This window comes from Heterocephalus glaber, unplaced genomic scaffold (genome assembly GCF_053883595.1).
Source record: "Heterocephalus glaber isolate CG9 unplaced genomic scaffold, H.glaber_assembly_v1.0 deba00001097, whole genome shotgun sequence".
Lineage (NCBI taxonomy): Eukaryota > Metazoa > Chordata > Mammalia > Rodentia > Bathyergidae > Heterocephalus > Heterocephalus glaber.
The window spans coordinates 1,481,451-1,502,815 of NW_028258191.1; the positions used below are offsets into that span (position 1 = coordinate 1,481,451).

The following is a 21,365-nucleotide window of genomic DNA, read 5'->3' on the forward strand; positions in this document are numbered from 1 at the left end:
CTCATATTTCAAGTACTGTGTTGAACAGGAGTGGTGATAATGGACACCATTGTCTTCTTCCTGATTTTAGAGGAAAAGCTTTCAGTTTTTATCCATTTAATATGATGTTGGCAGTAGGTTTGTCATAAATGGCATGTATTACATTGAGATAAGATCCTTCTATACCTATTTTCTTCATTTTTTTAATCACAAAAAGATGTTGGATTTTGTCTAAGTTTTTTTCTGTATCTATTGAGATGACCATGTGATTTTTGTCCTCATTTCTCTTTATGTGATATATTACATTTATTGATTTGGGTATGTTGAACCATCCCTGTATCTTGGGATGAAGCCTACCTTGTTATGGTGTGTGATCTTTTTGATGATTTATTGTATTTTATTTGCCAATATCTTACTGAAGATTTTGCATTTATGTTCATTAAAGAGATTGGTCTATAGGTCTCTTCTTTGGTTGGATCCGTGTCTAGTTTTAGAATCAGAGCAGTGGTAGCTTCCAGGAGTGACTTTGGGAGTACTCCTCCTTTTCAATTTCATTAAAAAACTTGAGGAGTATGATGTTAGAACTTCCCTAAAGTTTTTGTAGAATTCAGCAGTGACTCCATTCAGATCCAGAGTTTTCTTAGTTGATAGATTTTTTATTGCTGCTTCAATTTCATTGCCTGTTACTGAATTATTCAGGGCTTTTAAATCGTCTTGATTTAGTTTTGGTAGTTCATAGGTATCTAGGAATCTATCCATTCCTCCTGAGTTCTCCAATTTATTGGCACACAGTCTTGCCAAGTAGTTGTGAATAATCTTTTTGATTTCAGCAGTGTCTTTTGTGATTTCACCATTTTCATTTCTAATTGCATCGATTTGGGTCTTTTCTTTTCTTTCCTTTTTTGGTTTATTCTTTTGAAGAGACAAATCTCCCTTATACTAGCTTTGGGTTTGAATTGTTCTTGCTTTTCCGGGACCTTGTGGTGCATTATTAGGTTATTTATTTGAACTTGCTCTATTTTTCTGCTGTGGACATTCACAACTATAAACTTTCCTCTTAGGGCTGCTTTCATTATGTTGCGTAAGTTGTGTTACGTTGTACTGGCATTATTGTTTTGTTCTAGAAACTGATTTCTTCTGTAACTCATTGTATACTTAAGAATATATGATTTAGTTTCCATGCATTTGTGTAATTTGTTTTGTTGTTGATTTCTAGTTTTACTGCACTATGATCTAATAGTATACATGGTATACTTTCAGTTCATTCATATTAACCCGAGCTTGCTTTATTAGCTAGGATGTGGTCTATTTTGGAGAAAATTTCATGTGCTGCTGAAAAGAATGTGTATTCTGTTGTTGTTGGGTAGAACACTCTATTTATTTTAATCATTAATTGATTCCCAGATTGGGTCAATAAAAACTATCTGAAGCTGGGTTCTGTGTCCTCTTGACGTGTCCTCATCATTCTTTAAGCATTTATGTACCTTTTGGCTTCACAGCACCTCCCAGCCTTGGAGTTTTCTGTCCCAGTCCTGTGAACAGCCGTTTCACCGGAGACCTTGTTCCTTAGGGTGGGGAATGTTGTTAGAAACCAAGGTCTGGGTGCTAGGTGTGTTCACTGCTATTGTCCCCTCTGCTCCCAGCCCCTGACAGGCCTTGGATATATGTATACATACACGTTTATATCCACTTTCCTATTTCTCTGTCCATCTATTCATATACCCATTTTCTATCGCCATCTACCTGTCTAAGCCTGTCTGTCTGTCTGTCTGTCTATCTGTCATTAATTTATCAAGTTTATACTGATATATCCCGTTCCAACCCACAGGATTTATTCTTGCTGTCCTCTTTTTTTAATATTTACATTTGTTTTACCCTTCTATAATTGATTTGCTCGATCAATTTGCTGTGTATATGTTTGGCTACTGGGAGCTCTTTCACTTGGTTACTGTGTCAATTTCAAGTATCCCTGTCATAGTTGTGGTGTGTTTCGGTTTGTTTTCTAGCACTTTTTCATTATATGGCACCAAAAGATATTCCAGGCATATCTTGTGTATTTCCTATCCCAGACCTAGCATCAACCACTGCTCCCAGGGGACTCGGTTTCTTTGCTGCAGAATAACATTACAAAACAAGATCTGGGTGTTATAGGCCCTGGTTTTTCTGACATCCCTGTATTCACACTTGGTAAACAAAGGAATGACTAATTTCTTCCTAATCTTTTATTTTCATGAGAAATAGATGTCCTCTATTTCTCTTATAAGAATACTGAGAATCTAATCACTCAAAATCTTGGAGAATTATAATTGCAAACTGCATATTAATATGCACTGGAAACCTTGAAGCCGTGATGTCCCTTGTCCCAATTTTGATCTGGGAATTTTCCATCTTACTAAATTAAGGTGCAGGCAGGGCTTCTTCACTTTTTTGTGTGTCACTGACTCCTTATTTGCCAGACTGGTCAGGCCCTTTCTTAAAACAAAACAAAAAATATAAATTTAAAAAAGTGTATTACAAAAAACAGACTTACAAAGGAAACCAATTATATTGAAATGTGATTATCAAAATTTTAAGGAAATTTTTGCTATAGTAATATGTATCAGTATGTTGCAGTATATTATAAGACTTGGCAGTGAGTTTAATAACTACTGTAGAAGCTGGGTTAAGTAAATTGTATTTCAAAATATTTACAACAGTTACAATGTTCTATGAAGATATATGTGCTTTCTACTAGTGACTTTGTCACAGGTGCTATGAATACTACCATGGTTGCCTATAGGCATAATTGAAGAGAATGCTAAATTTCAGTTAGAAGTTATTAAAAAGACATGTAATCCTCCCCCACCCAAGGTGTTTAAGAAAACTCGAGGTGAGATCACCTGTGTGGAGGGAGGATGAGTTAGGGGCTTCCATGGTCTGTTTACATTTGGTGAGTACAGCCAGGAGAATTAAGTATTTAAATCAAAACCTTTGAAAAGTTTGGAAAATCAAAATAGTAGTCTTTAAAACGAAGCGTAATAGGATTGGAATGTGAATTACAAAGGAATATTAATATCCGTTGTTTTCTGTACATCATTGAGTTGAGAAGCAAAGGCTTTTTAGAATGTTTTTGTATGTTTTTAGAAGTGACAATTATTTGAAATACAGACTTTGGATAAAAGCCACATGAATGATAGGGAAAAGCTAGCACAGAAGAAATGTTTCTTCCATAGAAAAGTAAACGTTTTTTCTTTTGTTCTTGAATTTGTATACATATACTATTACGAACTTTTTTTAAATTATTAGAGAATAATGGAACCTGATCAGGACAACAAAAATCAAGTACTCAAAGAACAACAGCTGGATGAAAAATCTATGAATGATGAACAAAATGAGGTAAAAAAGAAAAGTGCTAGGTATTATTAAAATTCATTTATGTCCGTTTTGTAGAAAAGAATGTTTTGTATGTCAGTGCCCAACATTGCTTTGAATTTGGGAGGCTATTAGACTTCAAAAAAAGTTTCTTTTGCTTTTATTGTGTTACTCAAGTCTTAAAAGAAGAATCATATTTCTAGTCTCTTACAAAGTTTACTTTAACTACCTTCTCACTCCCTCATGTCTTGGATTTGCACCTGGAACTTAAGAGATTACTTAGCAATTACTGTATATCTGATCAGACCCAAGAGGAAACAGAAACCTAGGAAGCTTAAACCTGTTATGCAAGGCCATATGTCTGGCGCACAAAGCAGCTGTGTGTTACAGTATCACTGCTAATTTTTAAATACTACAGCAGAAAAACATATTCACAGGGCCAGGGATTTAGCTCAGTGGTTCCGCCACCTGCCTCGCAAGTGCAAGGTCCAGAGTTCGATTCCCGGTACCAAAAAAAAAAAAATTCACAATTACAGTGTAATTTAAAAGCCACATCATAATTATAGATGACTAGGAAGGGATTTGATAGAGCACTGGAGTAAGATTTGAGTCTTGTTTGTTTGTTTTGTCTTTTGAGACAGGGTCTCACTACATAGCCCAGGCTGGCCTTGCACTTGAAATCTTTCTGCCTCAGCCTCCTGAGTGCTGGGATTACAGATGTATGGTGCCACTCTCAACATACATTTGATTCTTAATCCTTGCCTTAATTATAAGAATTTCTGTGACTTTGATCCAGTGTGAAATGTGGTTTTCTTGTTCATATAAAGGATCTAGAAAAACTTGGTAGTGTTAGGAAAATCAATAGGTGATGGTGTAAAATATTGAACACATGCATTATTAATGTGGGCATACTTATTTTGAGACTGCCTTGCTCAAGGTCAGAGAAATTTGGCATCTTTTATTTAGAAAATGGAGTATAAGAGCCGTTCAAGTTTTTGGTACTATTTGATATTTTTTAGGGATTACTTGATGAAATTAGAAAGAAAAATATCCAGCTACAGGAGGAGATCCAGAAGCTTGAAGCTAAGTTACAAGAGCCCACCAAAGACTTCCAGGTACTTTAATAATTTTATATATCACGTATTTGTGGACATGTACTTTTCAAAAAAGTGATTTAATTATACAAGGTTCCTTTCTCTCTCTCTCTGCAGTACTGGGGATTGAACTCAAGGCTTTCACACTGAGCTACACCCCCAGCCCTATTTTATTTTATTTTTTTATACCAGGGATTGAACTCGGGGCCTTGCGCATGTGAGGCAGGCAGCGGCACCACTGAGCTAAATACCTGGCCCTATTTTATTTGTTTTTATTTTGAGACAGGGTCTCAGTAAGTTATTATGTTGCCCAGCTTGGGCTCAAGCTTGCAATCCTTCTGTCTCAGCCTCCCATTTTTATTGTGAGATAGGGTCTCATTAAATTGCCCCAGTGAAATTAGAACTCGTGATTCTGCTGCCTCTGGCTCTCTCAGTGCTGGACTATCTATCTTCCCAACTGACAAGATTCATTTTTGAAGCATTATAATCCTTCAAAACATTACTATGTATTTTAATAGCCCCACATGGAAAATCACCCAACTGTTCTTTCATAGTAGAATAAATTAATAATTGGGTACATTCGCACAATTGAATACTATACAGCAATGAGAGTGAACTGACCACAGCTATACAAAACAAAGACATGGATGAATCTCACAAGTATGGTGACCCCAAAAAGACCAAAGAGGTCATAACACACAAAAGTGGGGCATTTAAAGTCAGAATAGTGCAGTGATGGCGAACCTTTTAGAGCTTTCAACGATAACAAACGGCACACCTGCCATAGGTTCACTACCACTGGTGTAGAGTTGACCCTTAGAGGCAGGTAAGATCCCGACAGGTACCCGGCAGTCTTCTTCTGTGTCCTGGTGTCCTGTCTGTTGTCTGGGTGCCAGTCACAGAAATGTTAGCTTTGTAAAATTTCAACATGCTCTATGCTTTTTATAGTACATGCTCTTTTGTATTATGGATGCACACTAAAATAAAACCTATAAAACCAAAAAATTAATAAAATTTACAAAAAGAAAGTGATGGTCAATGCCAATTACTTTTTGATCAAATGCTTGTTCTCACGGAGTTCTTTTATTCTGTCATTCAAGATGCTGTAGTAATTTAAATAAATTTCACAGCTTAAAATGTTGGATATATATTAATTCTCACTAAAATTGTCTCCTAAATTTGACACAATTTTCATCTCCTATTTCTTCCTAACAACTTAGAGTATTAAAAAATTAAAAGAATGTCACTTCTTGTTTTTTGTTGTTTGTTTTTTGTCTTTTTGAGACTGGGTCTCGCTGTGTAGTTCAGGCTGGCCTTGAATTCACTGTGTAGTCCAGGCTGGCCTCAAACTCCTGGCAGTCTACTGCTTCAGCCTCCCAAATTCTGGGATTACAGGTGTATGCCACCACACCCGGCATTTTCTGTTGTTGAAACGGGAGATGGGATGTTGAACATCAGAAGGTACAGTTCCCTGTGCTCCTGAGATGGCTGACTTCAAGCAGAAGACTGGCAGGACTCTGGTTGCTTCTCAGTCTGGGACCAGATCAAAGGCCTTTAGCAACCAGCCAGGCCAGTGGGTCTAGTGGACCCACGCTGAGGTCCAGAGGGCTAAGGGAGTTGCTCTGGGCCGCAGTGTGGTCAGCGCTAGAGTTGGGCTTTCTTATTCAAATTCTAGAAAGTTCTTGGCTTCTTAGGGCTGATTGGGTGTTTTCACACGTGTGGAAAACATTGCCTTTTTCAGACATTGCACAAAGTTTTGAAGTTAGCCTGTGCTCATCAGAAATCTTACTGAAGCTGCATGTGAAGATAGACGTTTTATAGATTAAATGATTCAATGATTTAGTGAATACTTCTAATCTTTTTCTGATAACACCTTTTATTGTAGCGTGTAAAATAACCATAAGAAATAGAAATGTAAAAAAGCCATGAGAAATAGAAATGTTAACACTTAACTCATTTGTGGCTTTATATGTCGTCACTTAATGTCTGTCAAATCCAGTGATTTGATTTTATTTTATTTTTTGGTACTGGGGATCAAACCTTGCTCTTGTGAGGCAGGTGTGGTGCCACTGAGCTAAATTCCCAGCCCTTTTTATTTTTATTTTCGTGATACTGGGGATCGAACCCAGGGTCTTGCATGTGGTAGGGAAATCTCAATGGTTTTAAACAGTGGTTTTAAGTATAATTATCTAACTTTATCCTAAAAATTACAAGACATGTTGGTAATATCTCTTCACTTTTTAATAAACCTAAGTGGTTAACCTAATGGTTATGAAAAAAATAGTTAAAAGTTGATAGGGCCAGGGATTTAGCTCAGTGGTTTCGCTGCCTGCTGCACAAGCGCAAGGACCGGAGTTCGATCCCTAGTACCAAAAAAACCAAAACCAAAACAAAATCAAATCAAAACAAAAAAAAGTTGATGGACAGGTGTTGCAGAAAGTACAATTTAAATCTGATAAGTTTTGTATCATATAATTCAGGAGACTTTCTTTTCAGGTGAATTTATCTGGGTTTTCCATAAAAATAACCATACCATATACAGTATATAAAATATGTGTCATATTTTTTGTGGTGAAATTAAATACACTAATTATTCTCTTATGAGATAGTAGATTATTGGCACAGTTATTTAAAGGTTACTTAGCTTTATGAATCATGTAAGCTTTAGAATCAAACAGTGTACAATAATGACCAGTTTAAACACTGATTAGAAAGCCAGGTGTGGTGGTGTATGCCTGTAATCCCAGCACTCGGGAAGCTGAGGCAGGAGGATTGCCATGAGTTTGAGGCCAGCCTGGGCCACATAGTGAGTTCAAGTTCAGCCTGAACTGCATAGTGAGACCCTGTTTCAAAAAGAAAAGAAAAGAAAACAAAACAAAATAGAAAAGCCTCACTGATTAGAAAAAATGAGAGGATTATATACTTAAAATTTTATATATGAAATGATATCTTTTTTAAAAAATTCTTTTATTGGTACATTGTAGGTATACAACACAATTACATTTCTCATTGGGAACTGTACCTTTACATAATGCATCTTGGTTCTTATTTTTTCCCCATTCCTAGCCCTCCCTTTGCCCCCTCCATCTTTCCCTATTTACAAAGACTTTGTTTCCATTTTTTTCCATTTCTCATCATTTTTCCTTTCCCTTTCTTTCCTTTCCCCTGCCCCTCCCACTACCCCTACCCCTTTGGACCTTTTCTTCCTATTTTGCATTATCAATTATTCATTCTAATCATTGGTACATTTTAGGTATACAATATGATGACATTCATCATTGGAAATTTGCACCTTTACATAATCTCTCTTGGTTCTTATTTTTTCCCCTTCCCCTGCCCTCCCTTCAACCCCTCCATCCCTCCCTATTTACAAAGACTTTGTTTCCATTTTTCCATTTTTCTCATATTAATTCCACTCCCTTCTTTCCTTTCCCCTACCCCTCCCATTCCCCCTTGCCCTTTGCCCCTTTTCTTCCTATTTATGAAATGATATCAAAGGATCCACATTGATTACATTACTGAGTATTTCAGGGAAAAAGCAATTACTAAAGACATTACATGAGACCAACAGTCAATATTCTGTGAAGTTCTGGGGCTGTGGCTTTACCTGAGTGGCACTGCACCTCCTTGGTAAGTACAGGGTCTTCAGTTTGATTCCTGGTACCTAGAAAAAACAAAAACCAAAATACTCTATGAAGTTCTCAAAGTCATTGAAGAATGAATTACTGAATGACCACATCACATTGTCTTGGAAGGACTGAAGTTATTTCTTCTCTTGGTTTTAATGAAACATTTCTGTTTGAATTAGATTAAAGAGGATATTCCTGAGACACAGATGACATTCACATCATTAGAGAATCCTGAGAATGACAGCCAGTTTTTAAATATCTCCTGTTCATTTCAAGTGAGCTCACAAGTATCTTATGAGCTACAGGAAGGACAAGCACTTATCACCTTTGAAAAAGAAGAAGGTATGACTAATCTTAAAAATATGACCATGTCACCTTTGGGAACCACTTGAACTTTCAAAGCGCTTTCATAGATATTTGGCTATTCCTTTACAATTTCTATATCTATTATTTCTTCTTATCTTCCTAGTGACACTCTGAGGCACGCTTGATAGTCCCATTTTCCAGATGAGAAAACTAATTCTTAAGACATGAAGTATGTAATGGTTATCATTCAGAAAGTAGTGATTCTGAGATCAAGTACAGGTGTCCTGATGTCCAGTCCAGCCTCTTTCTACTCCCCAGGCTGCCTCCCAATGATGATAATTGTAATAATGTTGTAGGGTGGTAGCACTTTATAGCTCTCTAAGTGTTTTCACAGACTGTCTAATTTTATACTTACTCAACTTTATAGACACAGTGGGTTTGGATAGGCATCACTTACACTTTATAGCCACAAAAATAGATTCTGAGGATGTGGAAGTGATTTACCTAAGGGCACCTAATGAGTACTTGGACAGGGCCTGGGAGTGAGAGATTTGGGCTGGGAACTGTTGTTCATGAAGTCTGCCATAGTGTGAGCCACTGGTCAAGGGCTGGGGTGCTTCTGTGAGGATGATCTGGCTTTGAGTATAAGCTTTATCTCTTCTTTGAAGCAGATTTGGGGTGAGTTCTTTGTAAGCCTCAGCTTTTTATGATAGGCTTTGTGGTAGTCCCTACTTCATGCTACTGCTTTGAGTATTACATGACAAATGCTAATAGAACCCTTAACACAGTGTCTGACACATAATAAACACCTTATAAATGTTAGCTGTTATCACCACTACATGTCAGAGATTTTCCACATAAGGAAATGGAAGTTTAAAAAAGAGTAGTAACTTGCTCAAGGTCCTGACAGTTACTAAATCACAGAGCTGAGAGCCGGACCCTGAGTGCCTGTGTAATTGTCCTAGACCGCCCTCCCTCTGAGCATGCACCAGCCCAGCCTTCATTCTAGGATTTAAGAAGTTTTAGGGTGAGAAAGGTGGTCTACAGGTCCATTCCAGAGCTTAGATTCTGAGAATCTACTCTCCTGACACCTGGTCCATCTCGGTAGATTGAAAATAAATGTTGAAAGGAAAGATCCCATAAAGTCAGCATCTGAAGATAAGGCATTAAGTGAGCCACCACCACCAGCTGAGGGGAAAGGATGCTTGGAGCCACACCGCCAGAGGCAGTGGTGATCAGGATGTAACTGGCAGATGTAAAGGAGGACTCGGGAGCCGGACCTCTGCACAGCAGTGACCTCCAAATGCTGGGATTAGAATTCTCTTCCGAAACAGCTACAGCACTACTTCCATCCTTGGCATGACTCTGAGGTCCTGCTCTCCTGGGACAAAGTTAGATCTAAATACAATTAAATAGGAGTTGGCTTTTGACGCAGAATCACCGAGGTTGAGATGCAAGTGGTCCCTGTCCACTGCGTCAGATCACCAGATGCTGGGCGCTTGGGGAGACTGAGAGGGAGAGTGGATCATCTGAGCATTACTTCACTGATGTTGTCTGTTGCCATTAGCAAAAAGAAAAAAAATCACCCAAGTTGTAGAGTCACTTTGTGGTACAGTGAGTCTGAATCCCCACATGGCAATGCCTTGCCTTCTAGCTGTTTCTCTCTTCTTCCAGCTGTGGTATGCTATCTGGTTGTCATAAACACACGTGAGGTTTATAAGACAGAGAGTGAACGTCTCTTATCTTCATGATAAGTAGGATAAGTAGCTCCAAATAGCAACAACTAAACCCTTACAAAACTATGTCACACAATTACCCATATACATTTAAAACTGACATATATTTGCGTTCTGAATTTTTAGTGCCTTTTGGCATAATTGTATTACTGAGCCTTATTTGTGTGGTAAATTATACTTGACAGCTTTGTTAGTGGTATAGCCCAGCTTTCAACTTTTTCAATCATCTTAAGAGCATTTTAGCAAAATTGTTCATTAAATGTGGCAGGCAAAATAAGAAATCCCTCACTCTTTGGTACATAAGCCTGTGTGGTCTTTAGTATGTTATCCTTGGGAAGGCAGACACAAAAATGAGTATGTATTTTCTGTATTGCTACTAATGTATGAATAACAAATGATAAAGTTAAATAAAATCAAAATTAATTGCAAAAATGACTCTGGCCCACAAAAGTTTTCCTAGCTTATTCAGCATGGAAGAATTTCTGGTTGAGCTTTCATGTATTAGGAGTTCTCTGGAAATTGGTAATGCTGTCAGTAGTGGAAAGGAAGGATGTGTGGTTGGATCGAAATAATATATGAATTTCTGGAGGATTATTAGTCCCTCTTAAGAGCTAAGAGGAGGGACTCATTTCCTAAGATGAGCCGAGAACTTGATGAGTATTTCTACATGTCATTTTTGCTGATTTATTTTAACATTAGTATATCCTCCTTTGATAGTAAGACCATTATCATCCAGAAATCCCAAGAAAAATGTTAAAATTAGATCCTTTAAAATTAAACAAAACTCTAGTCAGCCAGGATATTTTTTTCCTTAAAGAAAAGCATACAAATCTCTCAAACTATTGAAAATTGATACTTCCCAAATTATTTTTCAGTTGCACAAAATGTGATAAGAATGGGAAAGCATCAAGTGTGGATAAAGGATGTGAATGTGGCGGTCACAGCCAAGCCAGTTCCACTGAATGCTGGGGTCAAATTCCAGGTAACAGGGTCATTAAAGCTTCTTGGAATTTTGTTGGACACAGACGCTTTCCTCATCCGTATTTCTAAATATGAAATGATTTCCCAGGTTCATGTAGAAGTCTCTCAAGTGAAGATCAATGTTACTGAAATTCCCGATGGATTGCCTGAAGATCAGATGAGAGACAAGCTAGCACTGAGTTTTAGCAAGTCCCGGAATGGAGGTGGGGAGGTGGAAAGCGTGGAGTATGACAAACAGTCCCGAAGTGCTGTCATCACATTTGTGGACACTGGAGGTACCCCCCACCCCGTTTAAAAGTTTAAAAACTCGTGATTGTTGCAACTATGTCCTGCCATTGCTGAAAGTATTTCTATTCTACTTCTTTTATTTGAAATTTATTAGCATCATAGAGATTTTTCTTAACCTTATAAATGGACAGAATCCAAGAAATAATTTCATCAAGTGCTTCTGAGAATGTTAATATTATTACAAGTGACAACTACATGAATGTTAGTGCACAAAACCACATGTAGGCATGCAGCAGATGTCTGTCCATATTACCTTTTCTGATCCTCACCATAATCTGGAAGTGGTGATATATTCATTTTACTGAAGTGAAAACAGAGGCTTAGAGCGGATGAGTAACATTTCTATGATCATAGAGTGGAAATATGTGACAGAGCAATTTAAATATTACTTAATATCATATAAATAATGTATTTAATATGTTATAAATAATAAATATAATAAAAATAAACTGTCCCTTCCATCTCACCTATTATTACTAACAAAGATCTTTTTGGTACAGGGAATTCATCCCAGGAAGACAAATAGGAGGTGACCAGAAAGCTGAGCTAGACATCTATTCTTTTTATAGGTAGAGATGGACTTTTCCCAAATCACATTAGGAAATTTCCATTCTTATGGTTGAAACACAAGACTCTACAATTGCTGTTGTTATGTGTTTGAAGTGATTCTCAGTGCAAAATTCTTTCTTGTTCTAGATAGTACAGTTCTAGGGCTTCTGGCTTTACACCTATTATAAAAATCCAAATACAGTGGTACTTTGGTTTATGAAATCAATTTTTGCCACGATTCTGGTCACAAACCGGATTGGATGAGAACTGGATCATATTCAATGGTTAGCTTCAATATTGACCTTATGGGAAAATTTGATTCGGTTCTTGTCCAATTGGTTTCCAACCAGAATTATGGGAAGAATTAAGTTCATGAACCAAGGTACCACTGTAGACAATTATAAAACTTTGACTTGTCCCGGCCCGCGGGTAAGTCAACGGAGACCCTAGAGGGGGAGCGAGGATGAGAGGGGACAGGGGACACGAGAGATGGAGACAAGACAGGTTTCTGATCAAGTCTCGTTTATTGCGGAAGCTGCTACAACATATATACCGTAGGGCGAGAGGGGAGGAGCAAGAGGAGTGTACTGAGGTTACTTCCTTGTTGCCGGGTAGATCTGCAACAAGCCCGGGCATGTCCGTAGAAGGCACTCAAGAGTTCCAGCGGGGGGGCAGGGCCCCCTACATTGACTGATTAGATTTTTCATGGCAAAGTAATATGTGCTTTTAAAGGGAAATTATAATAATGCATAAGAACATAAATTTAGTAAAGAATGAAGCATTTCCTCCTACTATGTATTTAGTATCGTTAATTAGGTATCTTTCCAGACTTTTCTCTGGACATGCACAGACACATCAATATGCATTTAACCTAGGTCTAGATGATGCATAGGATCTCGTGGTGGGGTATGTTATCGTCAGACAGAGCCATGAAAGGGAGAGGTTTTGAGGGTTGCCTTAATACATTGTCTTAGACCTGGACAGTAATATGGTGGAAATCTCTATTGTCGAGGGTCCAGATATTTTCCAAATTTGTATATTCAGTTTGTTTGATGGTAGATGATTTATTTCTTGTATTTAAAATATCACGACAGAGTAACTTATACCTTAAAATGCAGTTTAATACTCTGACATGGGAGATAAAACTAGCTGGGGAACCTGTGCTCTTATCCCATTTGGAGACTTCCTCTGGGAGCAGTGGTGGTGAACCTAGGCACATGTGTTATTTATTTATTTTTTAAGACAAAAGATGTTAAGGTATGCGTTGTTTTTTCTAAATTAAAACCTCAGTATTGAGGTTGAATTGCAGTGTTGGGACTTTGCGATAAGTAAGTGGATTTTGGGTTGCAGTTTGGGCCCTTGTCTCTAAAAGCTTCGCCATCACTGCTGTAGAGGGCATGATTAAGCAGAAGGAGATAAAAATAGTTTTGGTGATTATAAGAGGTAACTTCTGAAGGATCTGAAGGTATCTGCAGACAGTTATCCCAGATACTTCATAAACTGTGCCACAGCCACTTCTGAGGTGCTGTAATTATACCCATTTTGCAGGAAAAGAAACTGACTGCAAGAAGTCAAGGGCAATTCCCAAGGCCACATAGCTGATAAACAGCAGAGCCAGGACCGTAAGCAAGTCGGACGCAGGGCCTACACTCCTTTTATTTTTTAACTTCCCCTTTTTTGACAACTGTGATAAACTATACAGAAAACAGTTCCCATTTAAAGTATGCAATTGAGTGTCACCAAGTATGTACCTAAACCTGTGCAACCCTCACCACTCCCCATCTCCAAGACCTTTTCATGATTCCAAGCTGAAACTCCGTAATCGTTAAATAGCACTTGTGATTATCTCTTCTTGTGGCTACTGGTGATTGCCATTTACTTTTGGCCTTTATGAATTTGCCTTTGCTGAGTACCTCATATAAGTAGATCCATACAGTATTTGTCCTTTTTGGTATCTGGCTTATTTTGTTGACTATAGTGTTTTAAGGTTCATCCATATTGTAGTGTGTAGCAGAATTTTACTTTATAAAGACTGAATAATATTCCATTGTGGTATTGTGTGTGTGTGTGTGTGTGTGTTGATTTTGGTTGCTGACACATGTTGGCTGCTGTAGATAATGTTGCTATGAACATTAGCATGTTTGAATCCCTGCTCTTGGTTGAGTATTTAACTAGAAATGTAGTTTCTGGATGACATAGTGATTTCATGTTTAATATTTTGAGGAACTGCCATGCTGTTTTCCACCATGGCTGCACTATTTTATATTCCTTCCAGCAATGGCCCAGTGTTCCAGTTTCTCCATATCCTCACAACAAGGGCCTGAACTGTTAACCGGTGTAGCATATTGCTCACTCAGGTGGACTAAGAGGGTTTTTTAAAAAAAGGTGATTGGATAGCCTCAAGAATTGCTTCTATTAAATCTTATTCATCTTGATGCACTACTGTTATCCATCCTAGGAGAAAAAAATATTGTAAAAATAAATGGGGTAATTATTTATATTTGAGAAAACTGAAGAATTTGTGTTATTTGCCTTTACAGTTTCTAGATGACATTCAGTGCCCCTTTTTCTTTGGTTAACATTATTTCAGCTGACTGAATATCATTTATTGGAACAGCCAAGGAGTTTCCCACGAGGATGAGCACAGATGACTCAGTATTTTGTGTAGCTCAAGGGATGTCTGTCTAAGGACATTGCAGCCCCTGGTGGTTGGCTGCAGTGGATAGTTCAAGACAGAAAGAACTATTTAAACTTCATTGTTTGGTCTTGTGTTTTTCAAAATTATGAACTGTGAAGTCTTTCAGTGTGAACCATAGAATTTTTTAGAAATTAATCACTTGTTTACTATGATATTAAATTCTGTTGGAAAGAAGTTTTAAGTTTTTAAAAATGTTTATGATATTAAAAAAATTTTTTGTTTACTTTTAGTCACCGACAAGATTCTGAAAAAGAAAGACTACCCTGTTTACATAAATCAAAGCTGCCATACAGTTGATGTTTCTCCATACATAGAAAAACGCTTGCAAAAGTATCAGGTAAAGTCTTCTTTGTTGAGATGGGGCCCTCCAGGCTGTTCTCAAACTCCTGGGCTCTTCCTGCATCACGCTTCCAGGCTGCTGAGAGTATAGCCACTCTGCCAAGTTTGAAGTGCGCCGCCATACTAGACTTGAAAAGTCATCCTTTTTTCATTTTGAGAGCTCACTGCCCAGACCTACCCCGCAAAAAAAAGAAAAAGAGAAAAGATGGAGACTGTTAGTATTTGAATCTTATTAGTGAGCAATACCTAGTTTCTTCACTTCATTTTTTCTTGATGCAGAATGAGTTTGTCTTTGTCAAGAATATTTTAATACAAACTTGTGCCTTAGTTCATTTATTCTGACTGTCCATCCGTCCGTCCGTCCATCCATCCATCCATCTATCTGTCTATCTGTCTGTTTTGTGGCACTGAGGATTGAACTCATGGCCTTGCACATATTAGGTAAATGCTCTTCTATGGAGCTATATTCCCAGGCCTTTATAAAATTATTTTGAGACAGGGTCTTGCTAGGTTGATCAGGCATGCCCAGAATTCACAACCATTCTGCCTCAGTCTCCCAGCAGCTGGGATTATAGGTGTGTGCTTCCATGCTCTGCTTATTATTCTGTTTTTGTATGTGGAGACACAGCTGCATTTCGCTTAACATCTCTCCTATCACTGGCCATGGAGCTTGTGCCTTCATCTCCCAAGTAGCTGGGATTACAATGTGTGCCACCAAGCCTGGCTCTTTCAGCTTATTTTCACTGAATTTATTATTATTATTATTATTACATTATAGTATAGTGACTGAACACAAGTACATTGAACTACATCGCATCCTTTTTACTTTTTTGTGATAGGATCTCGCTAAGTTACTGAGTTGTCCAGTCTGGGCTTGAATTTGTGATCCTCCTGCCTCAGCCTCCATAATGCTGGAATTACAGACATACATCACCACTCCCAGTTTGAACTTATTATTTTTATTCCAAACCTGCTGCAATTTTCTATTTCTTGTAAGATATTAAATGGTGGCACTATCTACCTAGTCTTCCAACCTAGAAGCTAGAACTCATACTTAATTCTTTTTTTGTTGTTGTTAAATTCTTTTATTGGTACATTGTAGGTATACAACACAATTACGTTTCTCATTGGGAATTGTACCTTTACATAATGCATCTTGGTTCTTATTTTTTCCCCATTCCTAGCCCTCCCTTCACCCCCTCCACCCTTCCCTATTTACAAAGACTTTATTTCCATTTTTTCCATTTCTCATCATGTTTCCTTTCCCTTTCTTTCCTTTCCCCTGCCCCTCCCACTCCCCTACCCCTTTGGACCTTTTCTTCCTATTTTGCATTATCGATTATTCATTCTAATCATTGGTACATTTTAGGTATACAATATAATGACATTCATCCTTGGAAATTTGCACCTTTACATAGTCTCTCTTGGTTCTTATTTTTCACCCTTGCCCAGCCCTCCCTTCAAGCCCCCCATTCCTCCCTATTTACAAAGATTTTGTTCCTATTTTTCCATTTTCTCATATTAATCCCATTCCCTTCTATCCTTTCCCCTACCCCTGCCACTTCCTTCCCCTTTGCCCCTTTTCTTCCTATTTCACATTATCTAATATACATTTTAGTTCATATTTACACTTTCAGTTTCTCACACCAGACAAACTATTCGGTATTTATACATGTGTGTCCTATTTATTTCACTTAAGAGTATCGCCTCAATGTGCATCCACTTAGCTATAAATGTCTCTAATTTCTCATTTTTTTATGGCTGAGTAGTACTCCATTTTATTAAAAAAACCCCACATTTTCTTTATCCAGGCTCCAGTTGATGGGCATTTGGGCTGTTTCCAAGTTTTAGCTATCACAAACTGTGCTGCTATGAACATGGGTGCACATATATCACTGTGGTATGATCCTTTTAATTCTTTGGGGAAGATCCCCAGCAGTGGAATAGCGGGGTCAAATGGGACTTCCAATCCTAGAACTTTGAGGTATCTCCATACTGATTTCCACAGTGGTTGCACCAGTCTACACTCCCACCAGCAGTGGAGCAGGGTTCCTCTTTCCCTACAGCCCCGCCAGCATTTGTTACTGGTTGATTTCATGATAGCAGCCATTCTTTCTGGAGTGAGGTGGAATCTCAGCATTCTTTTCGTTTGCATCTCTCGAATGACCAGTGATGTTGAGCATTTTTTCCTGTATTTATTTGCTATTTTTACTTCTTTGTCTGAGAAATGTCTGTTCATTTCAGATGTCCATTTTCAGATTGAGTCTTTAAATTTGGGAAGTCTGATCTTTTTAAGTTCTTTGTAGATTGGAGATAGTAGACCTTTGTCTGAGGAAAAGCAGGTGAAGATTTTTTTCCCACATTGTGGGTTGTCTCTTCATACTGCTGGTGGTTTCTCTTGCTGTGCAGAAGTTTTTTAATAAGAAGAGATCCCACTTATTGATTGTTTGTGCTAGTTCATGGGCAACTGAGGTTTTGTTCATAAAATCTTTTCCTACACGGATGTCTTCAAGAGTTCTACCTAACCTCTGTTCCAACTGGTTCAGAGTTTCTATTTTAATATTTAGATCTTTAATTCATTTTGATTTTAGTTTAGTGCATGGGAAGAGATATAGGTCTAGTTTTAATCTTTGGCAAGTTGAAACCCACTTTTTCCAGCACCATTTATTAAAGAGGCTATCTTTCCTCCAGTGAGGGTGTTTGGCTCCTTTATCAAAGATGAGGTGGCTGAGTGTGTCTGGTGTTGTTTCTGCATCTTCTAATCTGTTCCACTGGTCCTCAGGTCTGTTTCTTTGCCAGTACCATGCTGTTTTATCACTGTAGCTTTGTAGTACAATTTCAAGTTGGGGATTGTGACACCCCCTGCCATGTGTCTGTTACCTAGAATTGCTTTTGCTATTCTGGGTCTCTTCTTGTTCCAAATGAATTTTTGGATTGTTTTCTCGAGGTCTATGAAGTATGCTGCTGGGATCTCAACTGGAATTGCATTGAATCTATATAGCAGTTTTTGAAGTATGGCCATTTTCACTATATTGATCCTTCCTACCCAGGGACAGGTGATGTCTGTCCATTTTCTGGTATCATCTTCAATCTCCCTTTTCAGAGTGCTATAGTTTTCAGAGAAGAGGTCTTTCATTTCTTTTGTTAGGTTGATTCCTAGGCATTTCAGTTCTTTGGATGCTATTGTGAAAGGAATTATTTGCCCTATTTCTCTCTCAGTGAGTCTGTCATTCATGTAGAGGAAAGCTATTGATTTTTGTGTGTTGACCTTGTAACCAGCTACTTGACTGAGTTTGGCCATTAAGTCTAGGAGACTTTTGGTGGAGTTCTTGGGGTCTTCTATATAGAGTATCATGTCATCTGCAAATAATGACAATTTGACTTCTTCATTTCCTATCTTTATTCCTTTTATTTCTTTCTCTTGTGTAATTGCGGTGGCTAATGTTTCCAGAACTATATTGAACAGGATTGGTGAAAGTGGACATCCTTGTCTTGTTCCTGATTTTAGTGTGAAGGATTTCAGTTTTTGACCATTTAGTATGATATTGGCTGTTGGTTTTTCATAGATGGCTTTTATCAGTTTGAGGTAGAGACCATCTATTCCAATTTTTTGTAGGGTTTTTATCATGAATGCATGTTAGATTTTGTCAAATGCTTTTTCTGCATCTATGGAGATAATCATGTGGTTTTTGTCCTTGGCTCTATTGATATAGTGTATTACATTGATTGATTTGTGTATGTTGAACCATCCCTGCATCCCTGGGATGAATCCCACTTGATCAGGGTGTATGATGTTTTTGATGATCTTCTGAATTCTGTTTGTCATTATCTTATTACAGATTTTTGCATCTATGTTCATTAGTGAGATTGGCCTATAGTTCTCCTTTTTGGTTGGGTCTTTCACTGCTTTGGGGATCAAGGTGATGCTTGGTTCCAGGAATGAATTCGGAGTATTGCTTCCCTTTCAATTTCATTGAAGAGTTTAAACAGTAGTGGCAATAGTTCCTCTCTAAATGTCTTGTAGAATTTAGCAGTGAAGCCATTAGGGCCCGGGCTTTCTTTAGTTGGTAAGTTTTTAATTACATTTTCAGTTTCATTGGTTGATATTGGGTTGTTTAAAATTTTTAGGTCTTCTTCATTCAACTTTGGTAATTCATATGCATCTAGGAATCTGTCCATTTCTTCTGTGTTGTCCATCTTATTGGCATATAGGTTCTGGAAGTAGGTATTGCTGATCCTCTGGATTTCTGCTGGGTCTGTTGTAATTTCACCCTTTTTATTCCTAATTGCATGGATTTGGGCCTTTTCTTTCCTTTTTCTGATAAGGTTGGTTAAGGGTTTGTCAATTTTGTTGATTCGTTCAAAGAACCAACTCTTGGCTTCTTCGATTTTTTGTATCATTCTCTTAGTCTCCATTGCATTGATTTCTCCTCTGATCTTTATAATTTCCTCCCTTGTATGAGCTTTGGGGTTGTCCTGCTCTTCTTTTTCTAGAAGCTTGAGGTTCAGCATCAGGTTGTTTAATCGGGCTCGTTCTGTTTTCCAAATATGCGTATTCACTGCTATGAATTTCCCTTGTAAGACTGCTTTCATTGTGTTGCATAGATTCTGATATATTGTATTGTCATTGTCATTTAATTGAAGGAACTGTCTGATTTCTTCTTTAATTTCCTCTGTGACCCATTGGTTATTCAGAAGTGTGTTGTTCAATTTCCACGTGTTTATGAGATATTTTGAGTTTCTTTTGCTATGGATCTCCAATTTCATTGCACTATGGTCTGATAATATACAGAGGATAACTTCAATTCCTTTGCACTTACTTAAACATGTTCTATGTGTGAGAATGTGGTCTATTTTAGAGAATGATCCATGTGCAGCTGAGAAGAATGTGTATTCTGATTTTGTGGGGTGGAAGACTCTGAACATCTGTTAAGTTCATTTTTTCAAGAGTTCGATTGAGTTCTAGTATTTCATTACTTATTTTTTGTCTAATTGATCTATCTCTTTGTGACAGTGGGGTGTTGAGGTCCCCCACTCCAATTGTATTAGTGCATATATGACTTTTCATGTCCGTTAGTATTTGTTTTATATAGTTGGGCGCACTAGTGTTTGGTGCATACATATTTATGTTTGTCATCTCTTCCTCTTGGATTGTTCCCTTTACAAGGATGTAGTGTCCTTCTTTGTCTCTCTTAATCAGTGTTGGTTTAAAATCTACTTGATCTGCAAAGAGGATAGCTACTGCTTCTTTTTTTTGGGTTCCCATCACATGGAGTATTGTTTTCCACCCTTTAACTTTCATTCTGTGAGTTTCATTTTGAATTAAGTGTGTCTCTTGTATGTAGCATATTGTTGGATTTTGCTTCTTGACCCATTCTGCCAGTCTATTTCTTTTGATTGCTGAATTGAGACCATTAACATTGATGTTATAACTGAAATGCATTGACCTGTCATTGCCATGCCTTTTTCTTTTTGTTAAGTTCTCCCTCTTTACATTTAATTTCTTGTCATGCCAGATGGGTTCATTCTGCTTTGCTTCCTGGGGTTGTGATCCTCAATGTCTGTTCCTAGGATATTGTATAAAATTCTTTGGAGTGCTGGTTTGGTATTCACGAAGTTCCTATGGTGGTCTTTGCCATGAAAGTATCTTATTTGTCTATCCATTTTGAAAGATAGTTTTGCAGGGTACGTCAATCTGGGTTGGAGGCTGTTTTTTTGGGGGGCTTGGAGTATGTAACTCCAAGCTCTTCTTGCCTTGATGGTTTGTGTTGAGAAGTCTGCTGTGATTCTGATGGGCTTTCCTTTGCATGTGATTCGTTTCTTTTCTCTGACTGCTTGTAGCACTTTGTTCTTCTGTTGAGTTTCTGGAATCTTAACAATTATATGCCTATGTGTAGATTTTTTTTGATTAAGGCTATTTGGAGTCCTATATGCCTCACTTATCTGTATGTTAAGTTCTTTTCCCCTGCTTGGGAAGTTTTCTGCCATTACTTCTGTCAACAGTTTTTTTTATGTCATCTGCACTCTGTCCTGTTTCTTCATTGACTCCAATCGGTCTTATGTTATTCTTCTTTGCATCGTCTAGCAGCTGCTGGATTGATTTCTCCTGTTTCCTTATAATTTTGAAGCAATTTGTCTTTTCGTGGTCACTAATTGCAATCTTATCTTCTATATCTGAAATTCTGTCCTCACATTGGTTCATTCTGCTGTGTAGACTTTCAATGGAGTTTTTCATGTCCTGGAAATCTATTTGCATCTGTTTTATGGATTCCATTTGTTTCCTATGTTGGGATTCCATCATGTTCCTCAGCTCCTCTCTATATTTATTAAACATGTCTTGCACTAGGAACACTATTTCTCCTGTTATCTGAGAAATTATTTCTGATTTCATTTTTTCCAGATCCCCTTTTGTTGC

At 37.7% G+C, this 21,365-nt stretch overlaps 1 protein-coding gene across 1 annotated transcript in view; it reads left to right on the plus strand.

Moving 5' to 3' along the window:
* Nmi (N-myc and STAT interactor) overlaps positions 1-21,365 on the plus strand; it is a 33,603-nt gene that overhangs the window by 7,255 nt on the left and 4,983 nt on the right. The window contains exons 2-7 of the mRNA XM_087210049.1: positions 3,265-3,354; positions 4,350-4,445; positions 8,233-8,395; positions 10,971-11,077; positions 11,165-11,351; positions 14,842-14,948. Of these exons, the coding sequence (XP_087066175.1) occupies positions 3,271-3,354; positions 4,350-4,445; positions 8,233-8,395; positions 10,971-11,077; positions 11,165-11,351; positions 14,842-14,948 (744 nt within the window). The 5' untranslated portion in view covers positions 3,265-3,270. The remainder of the gene's footprint in view (positions 1-3,264; positions 3,355-4,349; positions 4,446-8,232; positions 8,396-10,970; positions 11,078-11,164; positions 11,352-14,841; positions 14,949-21,365) is intronic.